The sequence below is a fragment of the Choloepus didactylus genome, chromosome X, assembly GCF_015220235.1.
Source record: "Choloepus didactylus isolate mChoDid1 chromosome X, mChoDid1.pri, whole genome shotgun sequence".
In the NCBI taxonomy this organism is placed as follows: domain Eukaryota; kingdom Metazoa; phylum Chordata; class Mammalia; order Pilosa; family Megalonychidae; genus Choloepus; species Choloepus didactylus.
This window is the reverse complement of record NC_051334.1, coordinates 1,086,685-1,105,673: the sequence shown is the minus strand read 5'-3', so window position 1 is coordinate 1,105,673 and position 18,989 is coordinate 1,086,685. Positions and strand designations below refer to the sequence as shown.

General features: G+C 38.7%; 1 protein-coding gene across 4 annotated transcripts in view; it reads left to right on the top strand.

The window, feature by feature from the left end:
* STS (steroid sulfatase) overlaps window positions 1-18,989 on the top strand; it is a 646,106-nt gene that overhangs the window by 273,591 nt on the left and 353,526 nt on the right. The window contains exon 10 of one of the 4 annotated variants that reach the window (XM_037821496.1): window positions 17,653-17,700. The exons of the other annotated variants lie outside the window; for them this stretch is intronic. Within the exon in view, the coding sequence (XP_037677424.1) occupies window positions 17,653-17,657 (5 nt within the window). The 3' untranslated portion in view covers window positions 17,658-17,700. Of the gene's footprint in view, window positions 1-17,652; window positions 17,701-18,989 lie in introns of those variants that run through there. 4 annotated transcript variants of the gene reach the window in all.

Genomic DNA, 18,989 nt, shown 5'->3' with positions numbered 1-18,989 from the left:
TATTATAAACACCTTTCAAAAACTTAAGTTTTAAGTGGCTGCATAATATCCCATTATGTAGATGTTCTAAAGTGGCATTAACCACTCCAAACTCACTGTTGTTTATTTCATTTCAATGGGTGTAAAATTTTGCAAAAGAGTTCTATGGAACTAAACCATTGTATGAGTAATTCTCTGTAATTCTATTTCCTTGAGATTGATTTCTAGAAGGGGAACTGTTGGGCCAAAGTTACAGACATTTTATGGTATCCTAAAGCATATCATTGAGTTACTTTTTGGAAGTATTGATAGTGACTATATAAATGGGAACTTTCTTAATTTTAGAGTGAGCTTTATTAAAAATTTTAAAGTATACAAACTTTTGAGAATTATTCCTCCACAAATTTGACACAAATATAAGAACTTACAGTGAAAGTTGTGAAATATTTCCCCCCATGTTAGACAAAAATGTAGTTCTATGTAAAATCAACTTAATTAAAAATGTTAAAATTTTCTTGTGCATCTGTGATTGGTATATCCAAGTGGAAAATGTCCAACAGTTAACTGAAAATTCAAATCTGAAATTTAGGCAAAGGTCAGGGCTCAAGGCAGAATTTTAGGAGTTCTATGGAGCCAGATGATTTGTTATGCCAAGAGATCATCCTGGGAGAGTGTATACAGCAGAAAGATAAATGAACCAAGGCAGAATCATGATAAAGAGTATGTTTACATTGAGTATTTAAACATGCAAAGGAATAATTATGTGTCAAGTTCCCAAAAGAATTGCAATGGAATGAAATCAAAATGAGGCAGGTATAGGACATTACAAGGACAAGGAAACCAAGTTTGAGTCATTTTAAATTGAATGAAAGCAATAAAATCTTGCGAAAGCTAATTATTTTCTGTAATTTTAAAGTGTTAACTAAATATGAGTTATCTCCAATCTGCAATATCAAGCACAGAGTATTTAATTTATATTTTACAAGATTCCTACCTTCAAAGAGTATGGAAATAGCTCACTGGTATTTATGTAGCTGTAATTGGTTTAATAGAATTAAACCAAATTTGCTTTTTTAAAATGACATTTTTACCTACCAGAATGGATAAAATTAAAAATAAATCGCCAAGTGCTGGTGAGGATGAGAAGCAACTTTCACACAGAGCTGCTGGTAACATAAACTGCTACAAAAATTTGTTTGGCTGTATCAATTTAAATTGAAAACATAGCCAAATCTATAACAGATCAATTCTACTCCTAGCCATGAGAAATGAGATCATAGGCTTACTAAAAGAAATGGTCAAGTATATTTGTAGGACTTGGTTCATCACAGCCCCCAACTGGAAAGAACCAAAATGTCATCATTAAAAGAATGGGATTGCTGCTCTTAAAATGGGATGTATCATACCAACAAACAATAAACTACTGCTCCATGTGAGAACGTGGATGGATCTCACAGGTATAGAATTAAGCAAAGCAAGCCAGGCACAAAAGAATAAAAGAATATCTGTTGTACAATTACATTGATATGAACTTCAGGGACACACAGAATGTATAAAAGGAATCGGACTACTGGTTATCCATGAGGGAGTGCTGACTGCGAAGCAAATGAGGGAGGCTTTCAAGGGGTAAGGAAAGTTTTATATCTTAATCTGGGGTTTGGTTTCAGAGACATATTATCAAGTTATACTCATAGCTTTAATAAAACAATAGTATAAATAATGTGTACTATAATATATGTATTCCACAACCTCCCCTTTTTTAAAGTTGGGTATTTTAATTCTTTTAGCCTCTCTATTTCCAAATTAGAAATCTTAACTATCGAACCTTCATGCATTTCACCAATATCTCAAGGTGAAGAATTAGAATTAAAAATTGTAGACTTTAGAAGAAAGAAAAGAAAATCTCCCCAGTGTCTCACTTTCCTCTTCTGCTTGCATTGACAGGGATAAGCCATTTTTTCTGTATGACTGAGAGTGGAGTGACAGGTTTGCTTCCCCAAGCCCACATGCTGTCCCTGACAAGCCAGTTCAAGAGCCGAACAATAATGCAATTTCTCCTCACTGCTTGGGAAGAGCAGCTCACATCCAATCCTGCTGGAAACTCACGTCCTTCCTTTCACAGGCTTTCACCAGTGGGAAGGCTGATAGAGCCGTGCAGGATCAGGGGCAGTTATAGGTTTTCCCTGGCGTTTCCTTTTTCCTAATGAAGACACTCCTTCATTGTAATGATGATTGACCTTTGAGCAGTAATGTAAATCTTATGGCTGGTTGTTTTATTAATTGCTATAACCTTGCTCACTGGGGTTGGTAATTCACCCTAAGCAAGGACCACCTGCAGTTAATTTTTTTCTAATTCTTGACACCATGGTTTACAATTATTGATCCCTTTTTAAAACCAACTAGATATTTTAGTCTTTTACAAACTGACATGAAACTGCAGGGTCCCTAAATGACTTTGGTGTCAGGAAAAAAGGGCTCTTAACCTATCAAAACTTGCTCTATCATGCTTACATTCATTTACATCCAAAAGTACCAGTAACTACTTAAGCCAAGAGCATCCTTTGCAAGGGACAAGGGAATCCAAATATTACACCTACCAGAGATATCTTTGATGTGCTCTCAGGTCCTCAATTGCTCAGTTGATGACTGACAGGGACAATTCAGACCAGCCTTGTACCTTATAAAATAGAGGTTGACAGGTACAGATTCGGGCCATGCTACCACATGTCTCTATCATGTGGCTTTCAATTTTCAGGACCACAGACAGCAGAGAAAGCACCCCAGAGACTTTTACACAGAAGTCATTTATATTCTGAACCATTCTCTGAAACAAAATGGTGTATGCTCATGGTCTAGGCCAATTGAAATATGATAATGTGTTTCACGATTGAGGGAGGTACCCATTTTATATTTTCCATTTCTCAATTCACTCCTTTCTCCTGTAAAACTGACAATTAAGGGAAAAAAGTGACCTCAAGTACAGTAGTATCGACAGATCTTGAATAAGAGGAACACAGGGACAGGATTTTAGTGTTTGCAAGATTCATGCTGAACTGGCTCTTGAACTGTCTGCTCCTGGCTCTTCGTCTGCTTGGCTTCTGTTGACCCTTCATTTCATTGGGTAGACCTCCTGTGTGCTCCATTTTGGCATCCTGATTGATCTACTCTTCTAACTCTCCACCCTTTGACTTGGTATTCCGGAGGAATTTTTTATCTCCTTTTGCCCCCATTGGCATTTTTGGACATCACACCTTTTGTAACTGAAGTGTTCTGGTAGACTTTCAAGTGCCCTCCTATTGAAATATCCCAATAGGAAACCCCCTCAGTTCTTTCCTCTTCTGGGGTCTAGTGCCAGAGAACTGGCTCCTAAATTATTGGTAGATAAATATTTGCCTTTGTCCATTACCAAAGGACTTAGGGAAAAATATCCTGAGACATATAGCTTTGACTTTGGAAAGTGTTTTTAATTCTAAAAAAAAAAAAAAGATATAATTAGAAATATTATATTCCAGGTATCTTAATATGTCAATTAATATTTCACTGTCATGCTAGAAAAACAGTAATCAAATAATTAAATTATGAAACATTAGCATTGATGTAATTAATTTTTAAATGTCTATTTGCTATTGATTCCATTCTTCTAGGGCTTTAGTTGCCCCATTCCACTAAAACTTCTCTTGTTAATATCACCAATGATTTTCATATTGTTATATCTAACAGCCAATTCATAATCCTCATTTTATCTGATCTGTTAGCAGTATTTGATACAGCTGAGTGATCACGCCCTCCTGTTTGCTAATCCTCCTTTATGAGATGTCAAGAAAACATACTGGCTGCTTTTCTTCCTACTTCTGTGGTCAGAAATTATCAATCAATCTCCTTAACTAATTTCTCATATCTCTCAATTCTGAATGCTAGGGAGTACCCCAGAATTCTTTCCTAGTTTTATTCTCTGTCTCTATTAACTAACTTGATGAGCTTACCTAATCTCCAATTTTAATATTAACTATATGCTGTTGACTCCCAATTTATATCTCCAGCACTGAAATCCAGATTCAGAAATCCAACTTTTATCTCAACCTTTCCACTTAGTTGTCTAATAGGCAGCTCTCACTGGTGCATTCTCCCATATTAAACTCTCGATCTCCCTCCTCCAAACCTGTTCCAAGTCTTTTCTAGCCGAGCAAATGGCAATGTCCTTCTGACATTTACTCAGGTCAGGATCCGATGTCATCCTTGAGCCTTCTTTATCCTTTGCATTCTACAAACCAATTAGGCTATAGCTGAAAGTTTCACCTTCAAAATATTCAATATCTGACCCTTTCTCACCTCATCTACCTCTTTATATCCTTGGTTCAAGCCACCGTGGATTTATGGATCATTGCATTCGCCTCATAACTGGATTCCCTGTTTATGCCCTTGCCATCTATAAGTGTGCACTCAACACAACAGCAGAGTAATCCTTTTAAGATGCAGCCCATCTTGCCATTGTTGTCAGGAAAACTCTCTGATAGTTCCCTATCTCATTCACAATAAAAGCCAGCATCCTAACAAAAAGACTTATACTTTTAATCACCTTTGCCTCTACCCTGCAATTTACTTTGTTCATAGATGTTGAAGGTCAAAGAATGGCCTGAGTTTTTTCGCTTTAGACCATGGTAAATACTAGAGGATTGTTTTCATAAAATAATCTCAGATGTACTTTCTGCATGCCATTGTGACAGTGTCAGTGAGTGGAATTTTACCTTTTTAGAAACCATTTGAAAGCTGTTCTACTTTGCCATTCACATAATTATAACGTGACTAGAGATGATGATCATAAAGACCTAGTCAGAAAGGAAGTATGATGTGAATCTTGAAAAACCAATTCCTAAAATAAGTGATGGTTAAATCGCACTCTGGCTTAGCAACTGTGTTTTGGAAGAACATGTCTATTTTGTGTTTGGGTGGTAATGGAAGAAATGGCCCATGATTCATCCGATTGGCTAAGACCTTAACCAGAAAACATGACTTTTGATATTCAGTGGATTTTGCAAACTGGGGATTTTCCACATTCCTAATCCTCTTGAGTCACTATGGAATAGTAGATGAAACTTGCATTATCAATACTTTGCCCAAATCCCCACGAATCCACTTTATTGGTTCCCTGTGGCTTTCCCTCTATTTTGTATACTTCTTCCCTAACCCTTTTTTGAGGAACTGTCTGCAGAGGACCACAATTAAACTATGTTTCAAGTTAGTAAAGCTGGATTTTAAATTTGGGTCCAGGTGGAAGTGAGGTGTGACACAATGGGAAACCAAGGCCATAATGCACAAAAAGATCATTTGTTACTCAGAGATGCTGGGGTGGGGAGGGGTTGCCATGGGGGGTGGACAGGAAGTGCCCTTTTCTCAGGTGGCTCAGCCAGTCCTGGAGAGCTCACAGGCAGAGCGAGAGGGACCCATGGGCTGGTGCCTTTATTGTGGTCCATGAGTGGAAGTTAGATTTCCCACAGGACTCTAGGATTGGGGAGAGGGACTGGGGGACCAAGGTTGGTGGGGACAGTGAACTTCTCATTTGGGACCAGCTGTGGGTTTGGGGTGAGGTGTGTGGCCAGGTGCAGCTGCCTGTTAACGAGACCAAAGCTCGGTGTTAAAGCAAGTGGCTCAGCCAAAGTAAGATGCATGCCGAAGCAGCACACACAAAAATCTGACTGTTAGGACAAGTTACCCTATTGCTTACAACATTTGAGTGCCAGAAAACTATTGTTTTCTTTTCAAGATTGTTTGGATAGTCTCAATTCCTGGCATTTTCACATAGATTTTAAAAATCAGCTTGCCAGTCCTCCCCACTCCAACACACACACACAAAATCCCTCTGTGATTTACATTGGGTTAGTAATGATTCTATGGATTATTTTGGGAAGAATTGACACCTTAACAATATCAAGTCAAAAGTCATAAAAAATGGAATATCTTACCATTAATTTATGTCTTTGTTAATTTCTCTCAGTGATGTTTTATAGTTTTCAAGAGCTCTTGGTCACCTCCTGTTAAATTTAGTCCTAAGTATTTTTTCATTATTGGTGGTATTGTAATTGCTGTAGCTTTTTTTTTTTAATGTCATTTCCCAGTTGCTTGCTACTAACCTTTAGAAACACATGCTGGTTATTGAGAGGCTGCATTGTTTGGAGTCTGATTTACATTGACTTTCATTTAAAGGACATGGGATTTTAATCTGGAAGGTGGTTAAGTAACTGCCAGCTCCTCTTTATCACATGCATCTTTGTTTTGTTTTTTATTTGGGTGGGTGTATTTCCATTTTGATCCTAATACTAGAATATGACACTTACTCTGGCTGTGGAATTAATTCTTGAGGCATGGCTTTTCTGGATCTTCAGACCAATTCCTGAGGTAAGATTTAGCAAGATCTGTACAGTCTGCCTGGGCCAGAGCTCCAGTATTTCCTTCACCACGTGCCCACGGCTCTCTCTATTCCAGTCTCAACCATGCTGCATCTGTTCTTTCCTAGGGCTCGGGGAGTCTTTTTCTGCTAAGTCCTCCTCCAAGGACCCATGAGAACCCCTGTTTAGACTTCTCAGCCCTCTTCTGTACAACATTCTCCTGTTCTTGGCCATGCCCAAAATTTCTATCCATGTTATCAGCCCCAGACTTCAATCTGTGCCCCAGCTCAGTGAGACTGCAGTGCTTTATGTGGGCTCCACTTCACTGCTATTACAAAAGTCAGGACAAACGTCAGGCGTGTCTCCTGTATCCCTTCTTTTGGGGACCATTTGCCTGTGGTCCAGTTCCTGAAAACAGTCCCCACTCCATTACAGCCAAAAGCAGCAGTCTGGGGGCTCAGACATCCCTTAATCCATCCCTGTCCTGTGAACTTCCCAGAATCTGGTTCTGGCAACCTCACCTAAGACAGGTGGGTGTTGGGAAATTGTTTTAAGCCTGATGTGCCCAGCATTGTTATGTAAAAATAATAAAGGACACTTTTTAGGGTGGGTATTTGTTCTTTATTCTGTCTTGGTCTTGAGCCAGGAAAAATGCACACAGCTGGTTTTAGTCACATAAGAAGAAAATGAATTTGGGGCTGTTTGCTGAAGCATTTCTGACTGTCCCATTTCTGCATGCTTTTGTACATTATTGTATTTAGTGTTCAGTAAATCATAAATAGTAACAAATAACTCAAATATATTCTCTATTGTTAGAGAGATCGGTGAAAACATTTGACCCATTGCCATAATGGATTGTGGTGCACACGTTAGGGCCAATAGCAAAATGTACCCTCTTGTCCAAAAAGACCTTGGTATATGTTACAGCTTTAGAAGAAATATGCCTCTTCAACTTGGTTAGGTCTCTCCAAAAGATCTTCACCCGGAATGCAATGAGGTTGAAGTAGAACCTCTCTCTTATTCTTCTAAGCAACTGGATTTTCATTCATTTTCTATCTCTCCTGAATAATATGCAAGCTGAAGCATTCTGAATTATAAAAAAAAAAAAAAAAGAGTGAGCTCAAAAAAATGTGAACAGTTAGAAAGGTGCAAATAGTGCAAAACAAATTCATACAGAGTTTCACATTCTCAAGTATGTACCAACATTTCATGGCAAAATGAATGTGATCCACATAAGAAGTACAATTTGTTTTTGGTGCAAAATCAACTCTGTTATTTATGCCAATTGGAAGCAAGGGAATAAGAGTAACTGAAACCTCCAGATAATCTCAAACTCGATTTTATTCAATAGTCTCAAACTCTTTTATCTCAATTTTTGCATAAGCACCATCATCAGGTAACTAAATTCACGAGAGTCACTTTTGACTGCTTTATTTTATGCTTCTCTCTGACTAGGAGTGTTGTTCATAATTAGTGAAATGGTCCCAAGGAAGGCAGGCATAGGAATGATGGCTTTGATTTTATGCTGAAAGATGACCAAGAATTGAAGGCATGTGGGTTTTCCTTAAGATACAGTCAGGAGCAAGATGTGACATAAGTAACAGATTGTGTCAGGCTTGAATGAGAAGTTGAAGGGATTTGGAAACATTAGGTAGTTATTTTATACTTTGTGTCATTTTAGTAATACAGCTTATCTGAGAAACTCATTTAGAACAAAAATCCTAACAGTTTTCTGGTTATGGTTGTCAACCTCCCAATAGCTGCAGATGTCTCTGCATATATTCTTTATTTCCCCAGCTTTCACCAGGAGACCCCCGGTTCCAGGCTTTCTCATTTTACACCTGGATATTGCCATGGTCAGGACAGGGGTCCATTAAAGCAGAAAATTCTAGATCCAACAGCAGATATTATTTGCCAGTTCAGGGATCTGCAGTGGCTTCATTTGGCTTCTTGGAATGGAGATCTATATGGCTGGCTTTGAAGGCTCCCAAAGCAATCAAACACTGTGATTTCAAACAGGCTTTGTCCTTCCTCTGTGTTCTCCCGTGTTCTTATTGTTCCCGGCTTGTACTCTTCCCCCAATTGCATGTTCTTCCTCAGAAGCTCTCCCCTTACGGAGCACATTTTGCCAGTTCATGATCACTGCTCATGTTCAACTGTGGCTGGTTTCAATTTCATCCTCCATGAGCCTTCCCTCACTCTCCACTCCCAGCAGTCACGCCTCACAATGTGCCTTCCCATCAGGATTAATTTACTGTTTTTATAGCTGCCATAATTGGAAGCACATTCTCTGTTTCCATCATTTTGAGTTTACAGTGATCATGGGACACCTATGAGTAGTCACATTAAATTAGGAATTTGGAACTGGAGCTCAGTGGAGGAGGGGGATAGGGATGAACTTAAACTTATACCTTGCAATTGCCCCTCTGTTTCTAACCCTGGCAATGTATCATCAGATTCTTCTGAAAATTCCTGTATTGTGGAACTGGACCAACCAGCTGAAAATATCAAGTATATTATTAAGACATGATTTTCAAAATTAGTGGCATATAATCACCTAGAGAGGCTGTTAAAATGCTTTAAGCCTCAATCTTAGAGACACTTCTGCAGTCAACCTTGAGTAGTGTCCAGGAATCTGATTTTATAAAATAACCTATGGTATTTTTGATGCAGAATGTTAAAATACACACTTTGGGACACACTGAAATAAAGAATAAGGTTAATTTGAAATTGGTCTAACAATAGGGAGGAATTACTTAAATGATGGTATAAACATAATGGAATGACATAAATATAAGAGATTATTAAAAGTATAGCCAAATGTAAAGATGCTTGCAGAAATTGAAAACAGATGCAATCTGTTTACCTCCATATCACCCAGTAGTAGTCTGGTTGTGGTTTCCAATTCTGATGCACAGTTTTATTCTTTAGTCTGTCAGAGCATCTCAGAGTGGCTGTACAGTGAGCAGGGGTCGTTGGACAGCTCTCCGCCATGCCTTATCTGTGAAAAGAGAGGAGGGCATTGGGTGATAAACAAGGTCCTTTGAATTGGTGACAATTGTGTGGTCGTCCCATCAAATCAGGGGTGGATGGATCAAACATTTATTTCTTCTCCATCCACTAAATGATAAGAGAATGAAATGATAAACAGAAGAGTGGAGAGCACATTAAAAGAAATCTCAGAAATTTTGAAAAGCAGGAAACCTAAGGAGTAGAAGCCTGGTGTAGAGAGCAGCAGGGACCTTTTTCTTGGATGCTTGTGGAGGATTCTTAGGGCAAGATGGTAATGTGTCACTTCTGAGAAGCTCAGGTGTCAATAAAATAGGACGATGGTGGTTATAAATGAGACCTAGGGTGAAAACAGGGGAACTCATGAAAATATGTGTCTTAAATTATTGAATCCCCATCCCTCTTTCCTTCTCCACCACACAGAATGCTAACTTCAGTGCCTGGGGTGGGAAAGCAGAGGTTTCTTCTCTAAGGAAAGTAAAGGTGACTGCATCAAAAATTTAAACCACCTGTATTAAAAGGATGCCATAAACTGAAAAATAACAAATCATAGACTGGGAATATGTATTCAAAGTACATATAAGTGACCAACGATTTGTATCCGAAACATGCAGAATTTCTACAAGTCAATATAAAAGACAAACAACCCAATCTAATAGTGGTCAGAGGATATGGATATAGACAGGATTATGGAAAGAAATAACCCTGATTAAGAAATGAGCCTGACTGATACTCATGGACATATAAATTAAAACAGTGATGCATTTTCATTATTATTGTACTAGAACTGTGAAGAAATGGACAGGAGGCTATACATCAACCTTAGGTGATTGGTTATTTCTAGGAAAAGATAGAAGTAAGAAACAGAAAAAGGAAAGAGGTCAAAGTGAGCTTAGCTGTATCCTTAGCATTTTATTGTCTTAAGCAAAAACTCTGAAGCTAAAGCAGAAAAGAAAGAAGGAAGCAAGCAAGAAAGGGAAGAATAGAGGGTGGAAAGCAGGAAGGGAGGAGGCAAAGAAAGAAGGAAGGAAAGAAAGAAGGAAGAAAGTACATTAAAATGTTCCAGAGGAGAGACATCCACAGGTTCGAAGCCAACCCATCCCAGCAATTAGTAAGCCCCACACATGTCCCCTGTTCCCCAAGTAAACTCTTCAGTGCCTCACTCTTAAATAGGAAAACAGCCAAAATAGCCAGACTATTAAAGGCATCTTTCAACATGAAGAAGACCTAGGGAAACAAAGAGAAAATAATGACAATGGAGGAAAATATAATAATATATAAAAATAAATAAAACCATTTAAAATCTTTAAATCACTATCTTCAGAGAGTTGGAAATATAGAGAATCCATAAAATAAGAACAAGATATAATGAAAAAATCACAGAACAGGAAATAATTCTTATTAAATTTGGAAATGAACCAATATGAGAATCTATTGTGTGCCTATTTTTATTAACGGGCAAAAGAATCCTGGGCATAAAGAGCTAGACTACAAATCCTCCAGTGTAAATAAAGAATAAACCTTCAGGTTATCTGCAACAGAAGAGACCTAGAATGATGTTAGTCACTGAAGATTAGATAACAACAGAGCAATGACAATAATTCTGATGGTAAATAATTTGCAACGTAGAGCTCCATTCACAACCAAATTATCAATGATAATTTATTATATGGCTAATAAAGATATTTTCAGACATGCATGACACAGAAATTTATCTTTTAATAGGGCATTAATTAAAGATATGCTCCAGCAAAATGATAGAGTGGGCAAAAAAGAGGAAGAAAGGGGATCCTGAAAACAAGAAATCCAACCCAAGAAAACAGATGAGGCTGATGGGAGAGGTGCCACAAGCATATGGAAAACTTGCCTGGAATGAAGCAGGAGGGCACATCAGTGAAGCAGAGCTCCGAGAATGAAGTTTCTTTGGAAGAAAAAAATAGGGGAAGGAATATGATTGAATACTTGTGCGGAGCATTACCTTAAAAAAATCTTTGCAGGAAGAAAATGCAGACCCTAACAAACTTTGTAAAAGATAAATTCTACAGGAAACACACTTAACATGGTGTATGACTTAGCTCTACGATGGGCATCTCTTTTACTCATAATAAAACCTATATTATAATTGAATATATACTGTGTTCCATTTGCTGTTTTAAGTTTTTACACTCATTTAATTCTTGGAACTCCTACAGAGTGGATGACATAATTATCTCCCTTTTGATGCTGGTGACAGTGAGACCAGAGCGATGAAGTAACTGGCCCAAGGGCCCCCTCCTGATGCGTTTGCTCCCAGGTTGTCTGCAGAGCCTGCAATGTAAAACCCTAGGCTTTATTGCCTCCATTTCTATTGTTTCAATGCAAAATAGTGTTATTGTAATATAGGTGGGGCTGGAGGAGATAAAGAGATGAAAGGAAGGAAGAAAATCGATAACAATTGAACAATAAATAGAAGTATGAGTATATTGTTATACAAAAAAGGAGAAAACCACTAAAATAATGTAATATTTTGAATAGCAAAGTTCTGGTGTTACTCTATAGCCTAATCTTAAGAAGGTTTTTCAAAACTAACAGATAATATGGGGGGGGGGGCTGCCTCCATGGGTGAAGATGTCACTGTAATTTCTTAGGTAATTATAAAGGTGCTTTTCAATTATAACATGTGCAGTACTTTGTTTTCAGCCTCTTCATACATTAAAAAAAAACAGCTGCAGAATAAAATGTATGTTCATTCAGGCTATTTCTGATAGAACATGCCAATAGAAATGTTCAGCAGCTACCCCATGATTTGAATCTGCCTTTAAATGATATGTTTCTCTAAACATAAGTCAGTCAGGAAAATGACTGCCTTCAAGCCCAGCTGTACTACTTTTGTGAAAAGTAATATTACCTATATATTGACAGAAATAAATTTCATGATATTCCAGGAACTTTCCTTTGCTTGTGAAACTTGTAATACAGCGCACTGCAAATCTTACCATGCAGAAATGTTTAAAATGACCTAGAAAATATTCCTTCATAAACCTTGCCACAATTCATCTTGTTTGGACAAAATATTTCATCCTTGTTGACCTATGAATATTTGGAAGAAAAGACTCCAGATGATGTGCATTATATTTAACCACAAGATATGTGGGAAATTGTCTGCTTTGCCTTGATTCTGCTTGGGTAGTCTACTAATAAATATACCTAGAAATGCTTGCAAAGCTCTGGAAAAATGATTTAGAAGCTCAGTGAGGAATTTAGATGGTTTATTGGGCATGATAATTCCCAGGAAAATAGAAGAAAACACAAGTAAGTGGGATGCAAAATAAAACCCTACCCACCTTTAATACAAACATACTCAACGAGGCAAAAACCCAAAGATTAAGCCGCAAATTAGAGGCTGTTGTTTAACATCCAACTATAGATAACATGACACCTCTTTTGTGGGTATTTTTCTTAACTATTATCCACCCAGGTAACTAAAACCAATTTTCCTAGATAAGAAAGCAGTATTGTTTTAAGAGAAGCTGTTTAGTTTATCTTGGAAGTAAGGGTAGCATGAGGGAAATGCATTCGTCCCACCTCACAATTACTTCGTGTTCCATTAACCTGACCACAGATCTTCTGCAGGTATGGTCTGCTGCATGCAACAATAAGGCTATTATTTGAGAGACTTTCCTGCTGGCTGAGCACATCTTGGCTACCGCTTGCAGTAATGTATGAGTCTTGCTTAGGAAAGGATTTGCGAAGTCTTACTGTGTGTCATCAGATGTAAATTTACTCCTCTCCTTAGAGCATGGGGACAACCACAGGCTGCCAAAATGTAACTAGCCTTCAGCATGAATTGTGCATCAGGATGTGTCATTGATAGCCAGACAGAACAGTCCTTGATATTTACAGACAATGGCATGTCACGGGAGGAGGAATTGGGGTGGATGTCAATTCCACAGCATCCATTGGCTTCAAGAAAAATTGAGAAGTAAGTCTTTGACACAGTTTGCAAAAATAAAAATAATTATCAGGGAGAAAAGTGGGGTTATCTCTCCTTGAAGTACAGAGGCAATGCCAGTGTTCTCTCTTCCTCCAAGGCTTCTGCTCCCTCAACCTTGCTCTCCTGCTTTGGTGAAGAACACCTGCCATCTTCAACCCAAGCATTCCCAAGAAGACAGTCCCCCAGACCATCTCTCTATGAACAGTACATGGCACCATCTCTTGATCAATGGCTGATCAGTTGGAATGTCTACTCTTGTCACTGCCTTGCAGCTCTGACTCTGAACACAGGGGTCCAAGAAGAGATTTCCCAGTCTTCAGTGTTGATAGCTACCAACACTTGCTAAATGTAGGAGTGATCAGAGGTTGCTCAAAAGATAGTGGAGGGGTTTTGAATGTTAAACTCTGTTCCAAGTGTTTTAAATAAGCCACTTTAGAAATAAGGATTAGCTGCTTGGTCTGCTTTTAGTTATAGGACAGACTCTCCAGAATAGAGCCAGGTGCATGAGAGACTAAGGATTTTTGAGTGTCTCAATGAATGACAAGCATGAGAACAAATGCAAAATGACCCGTCAAGAAGGGAGAGCCATTTGGGATTCTTTTTCCAGATGTTAAGCTCTCAGATGCTTAGTGGAAAGGATAACTGGCTGCTGTCCAGTGTCCAATGACAGATCATTAATTATGCCAGGTGTGGTGGCTGGAAGCTGTATGTATCCCTGAAAAACACGTTCTTAAATTTAATCCATTCCTGTGGGTGTGAGCCCATTGTAAATAGGACTTTTGGATGAGGTGACTTCAGTTAAGGTGTGGCCACCTCAATTAAGGATGGGTCTTAGTCCTATTACTGGAAACCTTATAAGCAAAATGAAATTCAGACAGAGAGACAGAGAAAGCCACAGAAAGCAAGAAGCTGAGGATCAACAGAACCCAGAAGAAAGGGAGTGACCAGGAGATGCTGCCATGTGCCTTGCCATGTGACAAGCTAAGGACCAAAGACTGGAAGCCAGCCCCAGAATGCTACAGTCTTCGGGAAGAAAGTATCACCTGAATGACTCCTTCATTTGGACTTTTTCCCAGACTCAAACTGTGAGCAAATAAATTCCCATTGTTTAACTTGACCCACTTCATGGTGTTTGCTTGAACAGCCTAGGAAACTAAAACAGCAGGGAACGGAGGTTCTTCTGTTTACTCAGGAAAAAAAAAAACCACCAAAAGCCTTCACTTCAGGCACTCAATAGTTCCTCAAAATAAATTCTCACTATTACTCTTTGCTCAGTTTGGGCTGCCTTCAAAAGCCTGCTCTTTTGGTTGACTTTGACTTGATGTCATCTGAACATATTTGCCAGGGGGAGCTCCCTACATGTTTCGTTGTAGTGTAACTATTTAGTAGGACCTTGCTTTGCTGTTTCCCAACATGGAAGTTTACTCTTTGCACTACAGTGGTAAACCAAAGTAGACATTTGTGAATTCAGTCAGCAAGCAATTAAGTCCGTATCGAGTGCACAGCCTATAATAGGCGGTACTGGTTGATTCTAAAGAATTTGAAGAGGACTTCTGTAAGCATTTGGTTCTCCTTTCCAAATCTACCCATCTACATTTTCCACTGTGATCCTCTGGCTGGTGCTCAGTAGATGTATTTCTCCTTTGTCAGCTGGCTCCAAATTTAGTGCTACCATTAGAGGGGAAAAGAAAGATATTGGAGGGCAGGAAAAGAGGAGAGAGGACTTATTACTTCCTATTATCTTGCTGCTCTTTTCTCCATCCTTCCAGCAAAAGTACTTCACCTGGGAGCTTCAGTTGGTTCCAGTTTCCAGCTTCTCTTCATACTTCTAGAAACAGTCTTATTGTAGTCCCACTTCATCCAGGGAATACCCCTTCCTCAATTCCTTTAAACTTCTGACACACCCACAGAGGCTGGTGGTGTCCTTCATTTGAAAAGCCCCAACTCTGCAAATCCATCTTCCAAGCTTCTAGGATCAAATAAGCCCAACTTCTACCTTTTGTCAACCCAAAACCACTGTCTGCTAATTCTTGACTACCTCTATACCCCCCTATTCTTTTTCAGTCCTCCCACACTTGTTGAAATAATTTCCTATATTAAATACTCTCTGTTAAAAGAACTAGTGAGGTTTCTTTTCTCTAAAGACCTCTTAACTGACACTGCTGTTGTGTTAGTTTCCTATTGCTACTATAACATATTACCACAAACTTAGCAGTTTAAAACAAAACTCATTATCCCCTTGTTGCCAAAGTCTGGCCTGGCCTGGCTGAATTCTCTGTGCAGGGTCTTGTCCATGGTGTTGGCAAAGGCTCAGGTTCTGGTCTGGGGCTGTGTGTCTTCGAAGCTCGCTGGTTGTTGGCAGAATTCAGATCCTTGGCACTGTGGGACTGAAGCGCCCATTTCCTTGACACATGGAAGCCGACATCTTTAAGCCAGTAATGGCACATGGAACACTTCTTGTGCTCCAAAGCTTTCTGGTTTCCCTTTCTTTCACATCTCTCTGACTTCCTCTTCTACCTCTGCTTTTAAGGGCTTAAGTGATTGCATTCTGTCTACCCACTAATCCAGGACAACCTCCCTATTTTAAGGTCGCTGAGTAGTAATCTTAGTTACATCTGCAAAATCCCTTTGGCCATGTAATGTAACATATACATGGAGGTGACACAAAACCAAAGACAAAGGTCATGGGTGTCAAGATTCTGCCTACAAGTTTCCATTCTCGTAAACTGTCCAAACTGATAGAGAAGCAAATGGTGTACGAATCAAATGCCATGTAAACTTGAAGTTCCATTAGGGTAATAATGTACCCTAATTGTTAAGGACACAATCCACTATGATTAGTGCTCAGTGAAGAGAGTATATGGGCAAATGCAACACTGGTGGATGCTGAGTGGAGCCCAAAACAATGAAAGTCAGAAGAGTTGGAGGTGGGTCTCAAGGGGCCAGTGTGGATTAATGGAAAATAGCCAACCTAGTGGTCAGTCTTATAACTGTCTGGGAACAACCAACTGGACATCTTTCTTGTGCAGCTCCCCCAATACCTAAAAGTGGTTGATCAATATTTTCTGACAGCACCAATAATCTAATATTTTAGGAAGTCTTTTTAAAACTTTTTAAACTTTTGGAAATTGAAGTATTCATTCAAGTCCCAAATGGATAACCCATCCTTCACCCCCCATTCCCCAATCATTGGTATCATCAGTTAAAACAGTTTAGGAGACATAAAGCCGTAGTGCTGATTTTAATGAAGGCTTGCCAGGTTATAAGCACAGTTAACTAGGGGTGCCTTAGAGTTCTGTGGCTAAACCTTAGGTCGAGACTGTATGTGGCATTCAAAAGCAGGGCTGATTAAGCTGCCTTTTGGCATGTTTTGCTGACTCCCGTATTTCTGTCAGGCTCAGAAACCTTGCAGAAAAAATAGGGCAGCTGCTTGAGCTGCCCAATCATTATGTCTGATGAAAATAGTCCAATTTACACTTTTAGGTAGACACACAAACCACTCTACAGGTGGCTTAGAAGTTTTGATTGAAGGCAAAAAATAGAGCAAAACCCCCTGATGTTGAGAAACTATGTTAGAGAAAATAGACATTTCAAAATGTAGTCATTAGGTCAAGTTGAATAAGACAAGAAGTTGCATTTGATTACATGGCTTGCTACAATCTTGCTCCTAGTGGGCCGACACGGAAGTGATTCATGGTCCAATGTTCTAAAAAGTGATTCTGAAGGGACTCAATGAATTCAGTTTTTCCCCTCTCTTGTCTCAAGCAAACGCTAATTGTTAAATTTGATTCAGTCCACATGTTCAGGAAACAAAACCCCAAACTTACTGTGCTTTGAACTTTTATTTTGTGGACCACAGTTTCAATTTTAAAACAAAAGTAATTTTACCATTCGGGGGATTCTTATGATGAGCAAGAAAAGTAAATCAGCCACCCCTCCCACTAAATCAAAGTAGCAGACATGATTAAGGTAATGATTTTTAAACTGAATATCACTCTAACATAGTATGTAACCATGCCAAAGTTTGCATTTGAAAGTGGCCCAAATGAAGTATGTGTTAAAGCCAGAAATATAATTCAAAAGGTCTAAGTGGAAACATTCAAGTACCATTTCGGCAAGTGGCTTTGGATGCTCCATTGGGATACAGTCGGCTGCTTTTGCCACACAGTCTGTAGGCTGGCTTTGTTTCTAACGCTGCCTGGCATCACCCCTGGCACACAATTTCTGCTTGTACATAAGCTCCAGTTGGGTCTTCTGGGCTTGCTCATAAAAGGGTGCTGGCTGATGTGTTTATCCTCCTCTTCTCAGGGTAAAAGAAATAATGAGCTGTCATGAAGATAGGATCCTAGACACCACTTAAATTTCTGTCACTGCCCATCGTGTCTGCATTCACAGGGGGCTTCTGAATTATATGTTGCCATGGTAAGAGACTGTGAACTTGGCAGAGCTGCCTCGTTCCTTCACTTCTTGGGGTTAATGCTTGCTTGCAACTGAATTATCTCTCCGCAGGCAATACAAGTGCATGCATAGAAAGTGGCCAAATTTCTAGGTGGTGTGGAGATATGAAAATGCTGAGTGCCCTGTAATTTGGAGTACTGTATTTTCATTTACTCTTTCTGAATTAATTAACTTAAATTTTTAAAATCTCCTTTTTTATTGGATAAAATTACGTCCTTACTATTTATTCTTAAATAACCTCCCAGCCCTTACTTATTAATTTTTGTATGAGTAAAGAAGGCACTTATTCTATCCTTTTGTAGAAGAAGACCATGCATTTAGCATGGTAGAGTCCTTGATGTTGCTTGCTCAGCAAACTCTTTTTTTCTTTTGGCAACACTTTGGGGAACGGTGCCTCCTTTGCTTCTTCTGGTCAGATGAGATGGATAGCCCAAGAGATGGCTGATATTGGCCAAGGAAACTATGTATGGGCTGAAGTTGGATCACCTGGGACATCCTTGAATCTTATCTTTCCTGACAACTGCTTGTTCAACTTTTACTGCTATTCTGCAAGAGACCAATCTCCATCCCATAAGTTCTTTTATTTTTTTTTAACTTAGCCAGACTGAGAGCTGATATTGCTACCCCAAAAATGTTGATACACCTGGTAACTAATAGAAATCAAATGCAGCAAAAGCCATAAATCTAACATCAACTTACTTATAAATAATAATCAGTTTTCTTTACTTTTAGGCATTGATCATGTGATATGTACAAGGCTCTAAGCTAAATGTCATGGAGAATATGAAGTTTGGCAAGAAAAATGCATTATTTTAGATTCATAATCAAGAACAAAAAATAAGAGGAATACACAATGACTAAAAAAGCAATAAATTAATTGAGAGTGAATCATTCAATTTAGTCAAAGTACAAGATTTTAAGAAAGACAGTGAAAGATGGGATTAAGAATGCATCTTCATTCACTCACTCATTCTTTCATTCATTCATTCATCATATTGTATGCCATGATAATCTTCAGGCACCCGGGAACCAAAGAGTCTTCCAATCCTTTAAACTGGAAGTTCTGACTTTCTTATTTATAGAATAAAAGTTCTTTATTATTAATATAAAATTATTTAAAATATACTCAGTGTTGGACAAAGTGACATAATTGGAGGGAGTGGTACCATATTGTTTCTACTACATTT